At 35.1% G+C, this 17,989-nt stretch overlaps 1 protein-coding gene across 1 annotated transcript; it reads left to right on the top strand.

The window, feature by feature from the left end:
* The first annotated feature begins 13,561 nt into the window (after positions 1-13,561).
* On the top strand, positions 13,562-16,316 carry LOC126726112 (glutamate receptor 2.7-like). Its single transcript, XM_050431236.1, has 2 exons — positions 13,562-13,995; positions 15,615-16,316. Exons 1-2 carry the CDS (start codon positions 13,630-13,632, stop codon positions 15,939-15,941), a joined length of 693 nt encoding a protein of 230 aa, XP_050287193.1. The 5' UTR covers positions 13,562-13,629; the 3' UTR covers positions 15,942-16,316.
* Positions 16,317-17,989: the final 1,673 nt, after the last annotated feature.

The following is a 17,989-nucleotide window of genomic DNA, read 5'->3' as shown; positions in this document are numbered from 1 at the left end:
AGCATATCATCGCACGGAGCGAAAAAGGGGAAAGGTATGCATGAAGCAACCGGTATCATGGTGATGCATTCTAAGTGGTTACATCCAAACAAGGCCTCATGAGCGTCGGATGTAACCACACAACCACAAACCTGCTAAGGGCGTCAAGCATGGCAAAGCCTAGAACTAGAAAGGCTAACACAAGCATAAAACATAGAAGCAAGCGAGCATTAGACATGCAAATAGGGGTGATCCAAACCCTTTTATGTGGGCCTTGGTATATGGATGATGACAAAGACCATAGGGTCTAGATTGGGTCCTAACCATTAGGCCAAAACACAAGAAAGAGAGACAAAAGCGACAAAAGGGCTACAATAGCCCATGACATGACAAACATAGCCTAGGTCTAGGCACACAAACATGGTATGGAGCGCATAAGCACATGGAAGATAGTATAAAGCATGTAGAAAACATAGATCCAAGCACACAGGCATGTGAAAACATAGGTCAAGACATGTAGGCATAGAAACATACACATCAACATGTACAAGCCTAGCACATAAACATGGAAGAACATGAATCCAAGCATATAAGCATGTGAAGACCAGGATCTAACCATATAGCATGGAAATACATACATGAACACATAGATCCAAGTAAGGCATAGCTAACAACATCATACAAGTATGTGAGCATGTAACCCTAACATCATCATAGAGAAAAAAGAGGAACAAAGTATAGGAAAACATGGCATAAAGCATAAAGCATGTAGGTAAGACAAATAGACATGTAAACAAGCATAGAAATATGTGGATCTAGCCAAACAAAACATGGGAAAGATAGATCTAGGCATAAACACATGGTATGACACATGGAAGCATGTGGATCTAACATAAAAAACATAGGAAAGAGAAGATCTAAGCATAGAAAGCATGGCATTAAGCATGAAAACATGTAGATCTAAACATATAAGCATGTAAGGATGTAGATCTAAGCATAAAACATGGCATAAGGCATAAAAAACAAGGAGATTTAAGCTAGAAGCACAAACAAAGCAAGAAACATGCTAAAGAAAGCAATAAATCTTGTTATTAAGGCAAAAAGAGCAAGATAAAAGCTAGATGAAGCTTTAAAGAAAAAGGGGTATGGATAGTAGCTAAAAAGTTACATACATACCCCTTAAATCTCAAATTCAAGGTATGGAACCAAGGAGAGAAAGATGGAAGGTATGAACACTACCTTGTATTTTTGGAGAAGAGAGAAGAATCAAGAAACTTTGATATGTTTTTGTATTTTTTGGGAGAGAAATATGGGGAGATAAGAGAGAAATAATGCCTAAAAAAGGCCTAAATAGCTCCCAAAAACCCATGTTTTTCGGTTCTAGTCCAATCTGGGGTGCCAGGGGCTATTTAGAGCCCTTGGCATGCTTTTCGAGGCACGGTGCACCTTCAAGGTGTGCTGGGTTGACCCGGTGGCCCAACAAGGTATGTTGGGCTGATGTCATCATGAGATCGGTAAATTCGTCTTGTTGCACTTTTTAGTTCCAAATTTAGACGTTCATTTGGAGGTCTTCCCAGACTCGGATTGAGGAGATCTTGGCATCCTTGGAAATATCTGGATGTCTAGAAAGCTAAAGAAATTAAAATTCCAACGGTTGAATCAAAAGTTATGACCTCGGGAAGTGTGCTGATGCGCTTTTCACAGTTTTCTCAATATCTCAACTGTTTTAACTTCGATTTCGACCCATGAATAGTCGTTGGAATGAGAATTTTATTATCTTCACAATGGAATTGGTCTTAACTCGTTCTGAAGGCCGGATCAAAATTAGGGCTTTTGGGGCTCGCCGAGAGTTAATTCCAGGTCAAATTTGGTCAAAGTTGCCAAAAGTCTCCGAGAAGCTCGAGTTTGATGTAAAACTATGAAAAGTGTTGTTTTTTGAGGATTTTGACCTTGTTTGACCTTTGGTCAACTTAGGGTTGACCAGGGGTATTTTGGTCATTTTGGCTGAAAAGGCACTTTGAACGCTTCAATATCTGAACGGGTTGTGCCATATTATTCTAGATGTTCTTGTAGCTCCATGGAGAGAAAATAATATATTTGGATTTTTTGGGTTTCGGCACGCAAATCGAGGGCAGACAAAATACGGTATCGACAATAGTAATTCAAGATACAACAAGATCATGAACTATATATTCCAAGAAATTCATTGATGTATGTTTAAAAGTTGAAAGAGATCATGAAAATAGTAGGGAAATCAAGTAAGATAATACCCCCTGAAACCTATAAAATGACCAAAATGCCCTTGAAATCTATAAAATGACAAAAATGCTCCTAAAACCTATAAGATGATAAAAATACACCATAAACCTAAAAAATGACTGAAATACCCTCGAAACCAAAAAAAAAAAAAAGACCAAAAGACCTTGAAAACTAAAAAATGACAGAAATTCCCCCAAAACCTCAAAAAGCACTCATGGATATTGACTTTTTATGAACAAAAATGGAAGATGGCCATCAAACTCTATTTCAAATCATAGTTAATGAAGAGTAATGTTGTGAGTTAAACTAGAATTGTGTTATTTTAATTTGGTCTTTTTTGTTTCATTAATGAGTAATGTAATATATTTTAATTATAAACGTAAGCTTGTAATGTAATGAGATATTTCTTAGATGATTAGATCTACTGTTATGTAATGAGATATTATAAATCTTGTTGATAAGTGATGTGGTGATGATGTTAGATCATAAGAAGTAAGGATGGTTTTGAATTATTCAAGCTTGGCGCCATTACACTCAAGCAAAGGTTGATAGTCAAATTCATTATAATCTTTATGAGGATACTCACGTTAAGGTAAGTTTTAATTTGAAAAGTGCTATGCTATTTATTGTATATTTTCTTTTGATAGTCTAACTTGTGTTTTTGTTTGTTTGTTGTGTTTAGGATGCTGAAGGAAAGCCTAGTTATATGTACAAGATTGTGGAGATGTTTGAGATTGTGAATGAAAATTATTATTTTACAACTCAAAGGTATTATAGAGCTGAAGATACGGTAAGTATCATCTTAACACCATCTCTTAATTGATACGATAAGAACTTGAAATCATATATTCAAAGGAATCATACATTAATTAAGAGATGGTGTTGAGATGATACTTACCATATCCTCGGCTCTATAATAACATTGAGTTGTAAAATAAGAACTTCCATCCACAACCTTAAACATCTCCACAATCTTGCAGATATAACTAGGCTTTCCTTCAGCAGCCTAAACACAACAAACAAACAAACAAAAACACAAGTTAGACTATCAAAATAAAATATACAATAAATAGCATAGCACTTCAAATTAAAACTTACCTTAATGTGAGCATCATCATAAAGATTGTTAAGAATTCGACCATCAACCTCTACTTGAGTGTCATGGCGTCGAGCTTGAATAATTTGGTTAAACTCATCCTTACTTCTTATGACCTAACATCATCATCACATCACTTATCAAGAAGATTTATAATATCTCATTACATAACAATAGGTCTAACCATCTAAGAAATATCTCATTACATTATAAGCCTACATCTATAATTAAAATATATTACATTACTCATCAATGAAACAAAAAAGACCAAATTAAAACAACATAATTCTAGTTTAACTCACAACATTACTCTTCATTAACTGTGATTTGTGATAGGCCAAAAATGTATTGACTCCTTGTGATAGATTAACCAATTAATTAGCCAAGTTGATTAACTTATCAGATTAACATACAATATGCATGGCAGCACAAACAAATCACCAATTAAACTAAATGCAACAGAAATTAAATTGACACGGGTGATTTGTTTTCAAATGGGGAAAACCTACATGGTAAAAACTCTACCGAATGATAAACAAAAAAGACCAAATTAAAACAACATAATTCTAGTTTAACTCACAACATTACTCCATTAACTGTGATTTGTGATAGGTCAAAAATGTATTGACTCCTTGTGATAGATTAACCAATTAATTAGCCAAGTTGATTAACTTATCAGATTAACATACAATATGCGTGACAGCACAAACAAATCACCAATTAAACTAAATACAACAGAAATTAAATTGACACGGATGATTTTAAGGTCACCACTCCTAAGAATCCACTATTATCAAAACAAGCGGTTACAAGTAAAGAAATTCCAGTACTTTATACCAACCTACAGTTGAACCCTTACCCTAATACCCAATTGGACTTGTTCTGTAGTAACAATCTCTCATTTTTAATGCACGGTTCCCAGTACGTGACTAACTAATAGATGCGTGGATCCTAGTACGCGACTTGATTACCAACTTGAGAAAGATGTTAGCTGTAAAGTTCTTCAGTTTATCACACGATGAAGATCATGAAGATCCTTGGTCACAAAAACCTACGGTGTACAAAACACAGCAACTTCTTTAAGAGAAAGATGAATTAGGGCAAATTCTGTCTCCGGTCACAATTTGCATGAATAGACTTTGTTTCACACTTGTGCAACTTGTGTAACCTTTGACGGCCCTAAAAAATAATCCTTATATATGATTAGGGATGTGAGCAAAGAAAGCCTAAACATATAGTCACAGATTGGATGGAAAACAATTTTGAAAAACTGAGTTTCATAAACCTTAATAGATAGCCATCTATCGAGCTAGTTGTCAAGCCACAGGCTGAAATAGCTTTTAAACCTCGATAGATGCTAGCTGTCGAGCTTTAAAATCCAGCACTTTCTCACTTGATTCTTGGACAGACTTGCATGGCTTTAACACTTGAACTTGAAACTTGTTCCTTGAAGTATTAAACACACCCTAGATCTACCCAATTATAAGTAAAGTGCATTTTGTCAAAGGATTAGACAATTACATAAAATAGTGACATATGTTTCTAACATTGAATCACATATGTCCTAACAATCTTCCCCTTTGACAATCCGTAACAAAACCACAACAAACAAATGAAAATATGAGAGAAGTCATAAATCACTCAACTCATACTCATTTGTTGAATACAATAAAATCTATCCTAACACAAACTCTTGAAAAATTTTGCAAGAAGAGAGTTTATGACAAAAAGACTTTGGCAACCTGTATTTTTGAAACACTTTAAACAAAACTCATCATGGTATCTTAGTGTGAAATAGAAATAATAAATTGCATACAATAAATAAGAAACATGTGTATAAAGAAAGAAAAAAAACAACACATGGAGAGATAGATGAAATAACATACATCAATATATATATATATATATATAAACCAAATATAAGTACAATGTATGTCAAATGGCCACTAGACCAATATGCAAGAGAAATAATGTATCTAAAATAGAAAGAAAAGAAAAGATACAAAATCCTCACTACATCCCTTATGCACACTCCCTCTATCTCCTATACTAACACTCCCTCTATGAGTATGACTACTCTCATCTCAAAACTATTTCCCCTTTTTGTCACGAGTGACAAAGGGGTAAGTTCATGAAGTAGACAACTCATCATCACTAGGCGAGCCAACATCATCATCCTTATTAGCGTTATCATTGCTGGAGCCATCGTCACTCTCATCCTTAGAAGCCGATGGAGATGGAGAGGAAGCCACAGTGAAACCACCCATGACAGCCTGTCGTTGTGCAATACGACTAACACAGGTGTTCACCTGACACAACTTATCGTTGAGAGTGTCAAGGCGAGCATTCATGCGCACAAGCTATGCCATGATGGCCTCAAGTGTCACTCCACCTGTTGAAGACAAAGGAGTGGAGGTGGATGGAGCGATAGAAGCTGAAGGAGCTGCCGTCTCTGTCTAGGGCTGCCTCAGTCGAAGATGTGCTGTGCTTTGTCAAACGGTAGCTGCATTGATGGCACACATGAATGTGAAGTAGGGAGACTCGGGATAGGATAGAGAAAAATGGCGAAGGAGCTGCGTGATAGCCAAGGAAAAATGAGCTTATCACGGGTCGCCATATCCCTATAGACATCTATAAGGGAGAGTATGAAGTGAGAGGGGAAGTCAATAGAAAGATCCTCAATGGGGGATAACAAAAAGCGAGCACGAGGGTCTGTGATAGTGTTATAGTGTGATAAAGGATGAAGAATAAATGTCATCACCATATTAAGGAATCTCGGACCTTTTGCAAAGGCCGAGCTAGGGGTGTTTTGACGATCACCCCAAAAAGAGAGTGTTTCACAAAATAGAGACGCGAATTTGTTTTTAGACATAGTCTTAAAACGATCACAACTAGGGTAGTTAGGATGCGCTACCCTGGGAACGTGTAGTACCTTGGATACAATATCCAGAGTAACTACCATGCGTATACCCCAAACACGAGTGACAAACTGGGGTATAGAATAATCAAATCCGTGCATATTGGAGTAGAACTCCTATATGATCATGGTAGGGCACGTGACCGGGACGCCACATAGTGACTCCCAACCCCTACTGTAGATGACAGTGGGTAGGTCAGTGTCAGAAAAATTTGACAGAACGACTTGGTGTTCTGAATGAATGCCTCATCGTGAAAAGTTCTCCGAGAAGTTCGATTTGGCCTTCTCATCATGGAACTGTACGTGAGATGGAGTGGGGTTAGATGGAGAAGAAGAAGAAGATGCCCTGGGACGAAGAGGGTTTTGGGACGGAGTGGACTTATGTTTAGTTGCCATGATGCAACTAATGCAAGAGAGAGCGAGAGAGAGAGAGAGAGAGAGAGAGAGAGAGAGAGAGAGAGAGAAAAGAAACAAACAGTTTTAATATCAAAAGATAAAAACAGTAAGGTACGTATGCATGAAAATGCATGAACATGTGACTTGCAAAATTTAAATGCATCATGGGCTTAGCCCAATCCAATCCTAACTACACACAATATAGCAACAAAGTAAAAACACATCTAAAATGTATGAAACATTGTTATAATGCACATGTGATGCAATGCATGAAGTTTTAAACTCATTGAAGCAACACCTAACCCAAAATTTTTTACAAAATCTCATCAATTTTGAAAAACCCCCAAAAATTCTTCAAAAACCAAAACTTAGGTCAGAAAAGAATGAAATGCATGATTAATAAGTGAGAAAGTATCATACCAGATGAAGAACATTTGATTTAGGCCGTAGATCAAGTGAGGAATGTGAGGGGTTTGAGTTTGAGGAGTTTGGGAGTGAGAGAAGAGAGAAACTATCGAGAGAGATCGAAGGAAATGAGTGAGAAATCGCGAGGTGCCTTTATATAGAAAAATCATAAAGCTCGATCGATCAAGGGCTAACGAGATTTAAAAAGGTGTGTTTTAGCTATCGAGGAGCTGTCCAGAGGCTTCCTCAGCAATGAAGCTCGATGGATCGAGGTAGCTATTGAGAAGCAATTGAGGAGACAAAAAGTTTCTCGATGGATCAAACTAGCTATCGAGAGCTATCAAGAATGCGATAAAAAGTAGCTGAAGGGTCTCGATAGATAGCTTATCTGTAGAGAGCTATCGAGAAGCGATCGAGATTGCTTAAAAATAGTTTTTCAAAGAAGAGAAAAACACAGATATGAATGCAATCAAGCATGCTACTCAACCAAAGATCCAAATAACATTTTAAGCTCTCAAAATCATCTCTCAACAAGAAAAATGTCAAGCATTTAGATCCAAAACACACACACACACACTAAACAAGTCTAATCAAATTTATATTTTAAAAACAAGTTAAGACAGTTTAGTGAGCATACATTAACACATGCATTCTTTGTGATGGCCAAATCACATTGTACCTGCACATGTATCAAAAGTAGCAAAAAATATTGAGTGTTGTGTGTGAAAAATATCGTAATATCGCAAGATTGTATAAGTGTCTACATGTTATGACGATTTGAGATATGAGAAAATCACTTTAACTCACACACAATCATAACTATTTGATGGAGACTATCACCTTCGAGGTACATCCTATAACTTCCACATCTCCTAGAATACATGCTTGCAATCATGTGTAGAGCATTTTGATTTGTTTTGCTTTTTATTTTTCTTTGCATTTTTTTCATTTTTTAAGCAAATCATGCATGGGCATAAAGGAGAGAGAAAAGAAATTCCCAATGATGTTAAGCATTTGACATTACACTTTTGCTATGTCGAAGCATACAAATGTCATTTCAAGATTGGCGGGCAACAATGGTGAGATGGTTATTTATGCCTTTCTCTTAGGATTTTCTAGTCCTTCTCGTCAAAAAGAGTGATACTAGTGTTAAGTACAAGAGATTACTTAATCTTACTCATCACAAACACGAGCCATAAAGCTCACTTGCTTAATTGTGCATAGAGATGCTCATTTAAGTTACAAAAAATACAAAATTTAGAAAACTTTGTTTCAATATCCATCTAAGGTACACAAGTACCAATGTACACAAACACACACTATTTTTGTATTTTTCTGATTTTTCAAATTTTTGTTTTTGTTTTTATATGAAAAAAAAAACAAAACAAAACTGAAAAGTAAACAAACAAAAACATGTTAAATAAAACAATGCATAAAACTAGACTGACTCAAAACATGAAAGCAAAACACACAAGTAATGCAAAAACAAAAACACGAAGCACTTAGAGCCCTTTTCCTTCCGTATCTTGGAAGAACCTTTCCGTTTAGCAAACCCTTGATCCGGCGGTGAGGAGGAAGAATTAAAACCGTTCAAGTTCGAAAGGAACATGAGGGCTTTGAGAAGATCTCCAAAAGGAGCAAAAGAGGATGAAAACTAATTCTGGTCTCCCGACGTGATCATGCTGTTGCTCTGTTGAGTGGCTAACCATTTATAGCAATTAGGTCGAGTATGTCTAGTTGCACCACAGTGATGATAGAAATGCTGGTTTTTTTGTTTGGGCTTTTGAGTATTTCCTTTCTTAGCCCTAGAGTTCTTAATCTTTTTCTTATCAAGCTTAGGGGGTGCTCCTAAGATAGATTTACCATTGTCTACATTCTCACTAGCTAATTCATTCTTAACATCATTGTTCTCAGTTTCAACATTATTAGTAGGAGGAACAAAAATAATAGCACTTGTAGAAGCAATACTAGGAGAAGAGAAATCATACCCTAAACCTGTTCAATCGGAAGTAGATTTCTGAAGACTGAGCATCTCATCGAGCTTAGCACTTGACATCCTTTCCAACTGAGCTCTGACTTGGAACAATTCTGCCTCAAGCTTCTTGGTCTTCTCAACCAAGAAATTATTCTCAAATCTTAGTGCTCCAATGGTCTGATTTGCTTCATCAAACTCTGTAGAGATTTCTTCTCGCTCAAGCTCCATATCACTAAGCTTCTTGGTGGCCAACCTATACAACTTCTCATGCTTTTCTAAGACCTTGTATAACTTTGCATAGACTGTGTGGATGTCGTTTTGCTCATCCATCTTTTCAAACTTAGACTCCACCAATTCCTCTTCTTTATTCACATCTTCAACAATCCCTTCAGTAGGATTTACAATGGCAGTGAAGACATTTAGGGTTCCATCATCCTCATTATCAGAATCATCCGCAGGCTTAGTGTCACTCAACGTAGCAGCAAGTGCCTTGCTCTTCCCAATGGTCTTGAGATACGTAGGGCATTCTTGTTTCGTGTGACCGAAGCCTTGACACCCAAAGCATTTTGGTCCTGAGGGAATAGTGTATTGACCGCCATCCCTAGCATCCTTCTTCCCTTTGTCTTGACTCTTGAATTGCGAAGAATTTGATTACTTTTGGTCCTTGTCAAATCCAAAATCCTTTCGTGTTGGCATTCTTCATAAACTCCTTGAATTGCCTCGTGATATAGGATTTAGTTTTAATATCTTCACATCTGAAGAATCATCAGTGTCACTGCTCTTGGCCTTCAATACCGTGCTTTTACTCTTGCTTGATTTCCCGATCCTTGTTAAGCCTAACTCATAGGTCTACAGATTGCCAACCAACTCTGTTAAAGGAATTTTGTCAATATCCTTTGATTCCTCAATCGCGGTGATCTGGGCATGAAATCTCTCGGGTAGAGATCTGAGCACCTTTTTCACAATCTTGGGTTTAGGAATGGTTTCCCCAAGATTAAAGGCTGAGTTCACTATGTCCTTGAGCTTGGCATAGAACTCATTGAACGACTTATCCTCCTCTATCTTAAAGCTTCGAATCCTTGACAGCCTTGGTTCCCTTATAGGTTGTCTAGAAGATGATCCATGCTTCCTTTGCAATTTCAGTGGAGGATATTTTCTTGAACTCCTCATCTGTGACTGCACTGAATAAAGCATTCAATGCCCTACTGTTGAAGTTTGCTGCCTTGATCTTAGCATCATCATAGTTGGCCGACGCTTCTATAGGCTTAATCTAGTCTATCTCCATAGCTTGCCACACTTTCTCATTTAAAGACTGCAAGAAAGCTCTCATGCCTACTTTCCAGTATGCATAGTTAGTACCATCAAATAAAGGAGGTGTGATATGAGACTATCCTCTATCCATGACAAACAAGGGTCAATGGATCATACAGCAAAGATTAACCCTTATCAAAGTGTGTTTGCTCTAATACCACTTGATAGGCCAAGAATGTATTGACCCATTGTGATAGATTAACCAATTAATTAGCCAAGTTGATTAATTAATCAGATTAGCATACAATATGCATGGCAGCACAAACAAATCACCAATTAAACTAAATGCAGCAAAAATTAAATTGACATGGGTGATTTCTTTTTGAATGAGGAAAACCTACATGGCAAAAACCTCATCTGGTGATTTTAAGGTTACCACTTCTAAGAATCCACTATTATCAAAATAAGCGGTTACAAGTAAAGGAATCTCAGTACCTTATACCAATCTACAGTTGAACCCTTACCCCAATACCCAATTGGACTTGTTCTGTAGTGACAATCTCTCATTTTTAATGCACGGCTCCCAGTACGTGACTAACTAATTGATGCGCGGATCCCAGTACGCAACTTGGTCATCAACTTGAGAAAGATGTTAGTTGCAAAGTTCTTCAGTTCATCACACGATGAAGTTAAGATCATGAAGGTCCTTGGTCATAAAACCCTACGGTGTATAAAGAACTGTAGCTTCTTCAAGAGAAAGATAAACTTGGGCAAATTCTGTCTCCACTCACAATTTGCATGAACAGACTTTGCTTCACACTTGTGCAACTTGTGTAACTTTTGACGGCCCTAAAAAATAACCCTTATTTATGTTTAGGGTTGTGAGAAAAGAAAGCCCAAACATATACTCATGGATTGGATGAAAAACAGCTCTGAAAAACTGAGTTTCATAAACCTCAATAGATAGCCATCTATCGAGCTAGCTGTCGAGCCACGGGCTAAAACAGCTTTTAAACCTCGATAGATGCGAGTTGTCGAGCTTTAAAATTCAGCACTTTCTCACTTGATTCTTGGACAAATTTGCATGACTTTAACACTTGAACTTCAAACTTGTTCTTTGAAGTATTGAACATATCCTAGATCTACCCAATTACAAGCAAAGTGCGTTTTGTCAAAGGATTAGCCAATTACATAAAATAGTGACATATGTTCCTAACATTGAATCAAATTTGTCCTAAAAATTTTAATAGAGCTTGATGGCCTCTTCCATCTTTTTTCATAAAAAGTCAATAACCATGAGTGCTTTTATAGGTTTTGGGGGTATTTCTATCATTTTTTAGGTTTCGGGGTCTTTTGGTCATTTTCTTAGGTTTCGAGGGTATTTTAGTCATTTTTTTAGGTTTAGGGTGTATTTTTATTATCTTATAGGTTTTAGGGCATTTTGGTCATTTTATAGGTTTCAAGGGTATTTCAAAAAGTCAATATCCATAAGTGCTTACTTAGGTTTTGAGGGTATTTATGTCATTTTTTAGGTTTCGGGGTCTTTTGGTAATTTTTTAAGGTTTCGAGGGTATTTTTATCATCTTGTAGGTTTTAGGGGCATTTTTGTCATTTTGTAGGTTTCAATGATATTTTGGTCATTTCATAGGTTTCAAGGGTATTTCAAAAATTCAATATCCATGAGTGTTTTCTTAGGTTTTGGGGGTATTTTTGTCATTTTTTTTTGTTTTGGGGTCTTTTGGTAAATTTTTAAGGTTTCGAGGGTATTTCAGTCATTTTTTAGGTTTATGGTGTATTTTTATCATCTTGTAGGTTTTAGGGGCATTTTTGTCATTATATAGGTTTCAAGGAGTATTTTGGTCATTTTATAGGTTGGGGGGGGTATTTTGGTCTTTTTTAGGTTTTGGAGTATTTTGGAAAATTTTAAGTTTAGGGGGTATTTTGCTAATTTTAGGTTTCAGGGGGTATTTCTATCATTTTTAAGGTTAAGGTCGTATTTTGGTAATTTTTTGGGTTCGGAGGTATTTTGTTCATGTTTTAGGTTTTGGGGGTATTTCGGTCATTTTTAAGGTTTAGGGGTATTTTGGTAATTGTTTAGGTTTTAGGGGTATTTCGGTAATTTTTTAGTTTTTTTTTTGGGGGGGGGGGGGTTGTATTTCGGCAATTTTAGAGGATTTTAGGAGTACCTTCGTCATTTTGAAGTTTTAGGGGGCAATTTGCTAATTTTGATTGTTTGGGCAATTGTGTGGGTAAGGGTTTTCTCATAATAATTGGGTTGATTTGAGTTTGGGTTAGAAGTAATTAGTTAAATGGGTAATATCCAAACCCTACCCGAAACATTCAGTAATATCCAAACCCTACCGATTGCCTTCTACTCATTAAGAACCGGGTATTACTTACTCAAGTTTTTGAATTGAATCTAGAGATACAATTAGTTTTATGAAATTCTAATATTAAGATCATGTTTAGGGCTACAAACAAGTTTGTTATTTGTTGATGAAAATTTTGTTATATTGTTAATGAAAATTGGGGATTTTTGTTGGTGAAATTTTGTAATTTGTTGGTGAAAGGTTGGTGCTTAGATTGGATATTGGAGGATGGAAAGAGATAAAAAAGAAATGGAATATTTTTGTAGAGGAAAAAATAATAAAAGATAATAAAAAGATTACTTAAATGGAAAACAAGTAAAAAAAAAAAAAAAAAAAAGAAAAAGAAAAGAAGAAGAAGAGGAAATTTGACTTTTAAAAAAAAAAATAGAAGAAGAGAAGTTGACTTAGTTATATATAAAAAGTGGGGTAAAAAAAGAAAAAGAAAATAGCTATAAACTAAAATTTAACTAAAATTTTAGAGTCTTAGATAAGTTGGTGTGAATGACCTAACAAGGGTTGCAATTGGCATGAATTTTCGTATCCTCTCTAAACGTTGACATCACAGCTATATATATATCATTGGTCCTGTTAGGAGCAATTATTTTGTAATGTACTGTCTTCGACATCACAAGTCAAAAATAACGTCTTCCATGATGCCTCGTAAAATGTTGTTTGGATTTGACCGTATATCAAAAGCTCCTTTCCTTGAACAAAATCGAGATTTTTTTTTAGATTGAAGCAGTCAAGTCAAAGGCACCAAGTTAAAGATAATTGAGAACAAAGCTCTACTAAAACCAGCCAGTCTTTGTTTTCACTGATCGTTTTCACTCACACACGTTTAACGTATATAGAATGGTATCCAACCATGTCCTTACCTATATAATAGTTGCTGTGATTAAGATTTAAGACAACCTTTTTATTCTTTATCAAATAAAGACAGCCTTTCTCTTATTGGTTGAACACAACGATATCAAATCCTAGAATGGCTTTCCCTTTCATTACCCGTAAAACAGTAATAAAATTTTTCCTCTCTTTTGCCACACTAATCTCCTTTCTTCTCTCACTCTCTCATGGAGATGAAGTTGCTAATACGACTAACGAAGTTCCAAAGGGTTGGGCAATGCCTACTGAACAAAATCCATTCAAAATTGCAGTTCCTGGTAGAACTTCATTTCAAACGTTTGTAAAGGTTGACTACAGTGGGAAGAAGCTAGATAATTCCAACTTTGATGGTTGGTGCATTGATGTTTTCAAAGAGGTGCTTAAAAATTTGCCTTATTCTCTGCCCTATGAATTCAATGCATTGAATGTCAGCTATGAAGAGCTGGTTCTTGGTGTCTACAACAAGGTAACAACTCTAGATTTACCATTCAGTTTCTTAAATCTCTTCCTTAACGTCAGGGCCAGCCTTAGACATTTTAGAGTCTTAAGCGAGAATTAAAATGGGGCATTTTTTTATATTTATGTATTAATTAAATTAATATTTATTTAATATTTTATATTATTATATACTTCATTTAAAATATATTTTTATTGCCTTTTGAGATGCAAATTGACTAATTAAATTTTAGTATTCAAGTTCTTCTAACATCTCATTTTCAATTGATAGTATAGCTAATCTACTTATTCTTTCTTGAGACATCATCGCTCTTACATATGATTTTATTAATTTTAATTTTGAAAAACTTTTTTTGCAGAAGCAACTATAACCAGTATTGTTAATAAAATTTTATAAGTAATGCATATATTTAGAAATGAATCTAACATTTTTTATATAATTTAGTATGTCAATTGGAGTATATTCTTTTGTTTGTAAAATTTCTTTTAAAACTTTTAACTCTAAAAATAAATATAAACCATCAATATCATAATAAACATCATGTTTGAGAAAAGATTTAAGTTTAAGACAATATTTTTGCAAACTATCATCATCTAGCTGAGAGAGAGAGAGGAGGAGAGCAAGAGTGAGAGAGGGAAAAGGAATGAATAAATTTTAGGGATTTGAAAATTTTGATTTGTTTTGATTTGAGATTGTTTTGTGGGTCATTTTTTAGATCAGATTTGCATTTTATCCAGTTGATTTTTGATTTGTCTAGAGGTTAAGGTTGATTTTTTTTTTTAGACCAAAGAATTTTTTGGGGTACCAATGTTTACAAGGATGTTTCAAATTTTTTGTTCATTGGTCACAAGGATGTATCTGATTTTTTGGAGTTTCATCTGAAACTAAATTTTTTTTTCCTACTACCCCTTCCTTTTCAAAATTTTGAGGCCTCCTTCCACTTGAGGGCCTTAGGTAATGGCCTATTTGGCCTAGTGGAAGGGCTGGCCCTGCTTAACGTTCATGTGTTGCATGACACAATATAAACATTCACATTAATTCCTCAAATTGTTATATGTTTGCTTATATGTTTGAACTCATAAAAAATTTGCCTCGTTGTTCATACCCACCCAGAAAAAAGGTCCTTTGGATATGCTAATATTTAGTATAAACGAAATTTAAATCAATAGACCACCAACACCAACATTCAGTTTCTTTTAGAGCAAGTAATTAAGCAATAAATGTAAATTCTCTCCAGTCTCCATCTTTCACAGAAGAGAGCCTTCAAGTCAAAGTTCCTATAGTGAGAAGTTACTGTGGGAAGAAAAATGAGTATTGAGTAGATCAATTTTATATTGTCTTCTGATATTGGTTTCTCAAAACTTTGAAATTTCTTATTTCTAATCTAAATTGCAAGTCAAGAGCAATTCCAGTTAGACTTTCTGATAGTTTGCCTAACTTTGAGTGGCTTGTTTTGAAAGGGACAGAAAGCCCTTGGAAGAGCAGTGAATCTGTGACTAAAAAACGTTGTATATAACTTACGACTTTTTCATTTGTTAATTGTTTTCTTTGATTTCTTAGTTACAAACTTGTTTCTGATAAAGACTATGCTTGTCGTGTATCATTTTATGATCTAAAAACAATGGAAGACTTACGATGCTGTTGTTGGAGATGTGACCATATTGGCAGACCGTACAAAACATGTGGAATTCACTCAGCCATTTGCCGAGTCAGGGTTGTCCATGGTAGTTCCTGCAAAACCTGAAGGATCAGCATGGATGTTCTTGAAGCCTTTAACCTGGAAAATGTGGCTGACAACCGGGGTTGTCCTGATTTACACAATGCTTATTGTTTGGTTCTTGGAGCATCAGTGTAATCCAGAATTTAATGGCTCATTGAAGAATCAGATTGGTACCACAATTTGGTTCACATTCTCCACTCTATTCTTTGCTCACAGTAAGTACAAATGTCTATAAACTGTTTTTATTTATTTTATGAGCAACAATGTGTCTCATCATGATAAGTACTCTATGACACTTAGCACAAGCTAATGATCAAGTCTTCCACTGTTTATCAAGTCTAACCAGCTTCAAGGCTGCCTCATTGTGCCCGCCCCTAATAAGTTATGGCTGTCTGGGATGTAAAGTAATATAATTGGTTTACCATGGCACAAATCCTTCTCTTATTTCTGTACATGTAATTAGCTAATTTTCAGAGACCTAGTACTTTGTTCTTAGTGGGAGTTAAAGAGGTTCGTTTATGTTCAAGGTTTAGAATGTGAGGTTCGTTTATGTTCAAGGTTTAGAATGTTCTAATATCTGAAAGGTTGCAAGTCATGTATGACTGGAAAAGATACTTGTGTATGAAATACAAAATTGCTTTTGATGCAAAAATTTTCTTACAACTTAATGCTAATTTTACAAAATGGATTGACCCTTGTAGGATCAATTAAGTTCATCTTATAATGAAATTGCTTTCTAGTCAATAGGAGCTCCAGAGATAAAAACTAAACACAGCCAAGATGAAATTTCTAATGAATGTAATCCATTACATTTGCAGGGGAGAAAGTTAATAGCAACCTAACTCGAGTGGTGGTGGTAGTTTGGGTTTTTGTTGTGTTGATCCTAACCTCAAGCTACACTACTAATCTGTCTTCAATGCTCACCGTGCTACGATTACAACAAGTTAGAGATATCGAGTGGCTGAAGAGCAGCAATGCAAAAATTGGTTGTGATGGTGATTCATTTGTAATGACTTACCTGCAGGAAGTGCTCAAGTTTAATTTAAAGAACATCATCTAATCTATATCTATATCTATATATATATATATATATATATATATATATATATATATATAACCGAAGATTTTGAAGCACCTACAATTTTCCTCGTCAGTACAATATTTAATAATAATAATAATAATAATAATAATAATAATAATAATAATAATAATAATAATAATAAAACCTTTCTAAACCCTAAACCTGATGCTCTACTTCCCTATATTAAAAAATAATAATAATAAAAACCTTTTCTAAACCCTAAACGCTAAGCCTGTGCTCTGCTTCTCTGTATTAAATAAAAAACGACTAGAGAGAGAGAGAGAGAAATAAAAGAATAGAGAGCATTTGTGACCGTGAAACACAGAGATAGAAATCTGATAAGATGCAGAGAGTGTTGGAGAGAGAAACCTGAGGGAGGCCTCTTCACTACTGTTAGACCGATCTCCCTCCATCTTCCGGTTCCACATAGTTGTTGGTAAGTTTCAGTTTCATGTTCTGTTCTATTCTATTTTGTTTAATTTATTTATTTGGCTTGATATCTGGGTTATTAGACAAGAACGTAGTGGAGCAAACACAGGCCACGAAGGGAAAATATATTTCAAATCCACAATGTTTCTACTCTCTCTCTCTGAATCTTTCTATTATTTGCCTTTTATTTTTCGGTTTTTGATCTTAGTTTCATATTCTAGGGTTTTTAGGTTTATTGTGTTTGTGCGATCAAGATTTGGGCAGTCCTGATTGATTTATAATCTGGGTTTGCTTTCATTTGATTAAAAAATGGGAAATTTTGTTGTTTTTGTTGGGCAATTTGGGTTTTAATCTATGACTTATTATCTGATTTTTGTTTTCCTCCGTCCTGTTTTGATTTTTTTAGTCAAAGATATATTTACTAATTTCAATTTTCGCTTAATTTCCGATTGTTACTAAGGGGTTTTGTGTTTTTTTTAGGCTAACTTTATAATCTACTTGATAATTTAATGTGCTTTTGATTTTAATCCTATCAGGGGGTTTCTCTACTTGAAAAAAGGGGTCAAAATTAATGAAGATTTGATTGGTTGGTTTATAATCTGGGCGATTTAGGTTTTATATCTATGAATCATTATCTGATTTTTATTTTACTACTCCCTAATTTGATTGTTTTAGTCAAAGTTGTATTACTTGATTTGATTATAACTTAATTTTTGATTGTTATTCAAGAGTTTTCTGGTTTTGTTTAGGCCATGAAGGGAATGAGTTGCCTA

This window comes from Quercus robur, chromosome 5 (assembly GCF_932294415.1).
Source record: "Quercus robur chromosome 5, dhQueRobu3.1, whole genome shotgun sequence".
Classification (NCBI taxonomy): domain Eukaryota; kingdom Viridiplantae; phylum Streptophyta; class Magnoliopsida; order Fagales; family Fagaceae; genus Quercus; species Quercus robur.
Note: the sequence above shows the minus strand (reverse complement) of the source record. Positions and strands in the feature narration are given on the sequence as shown.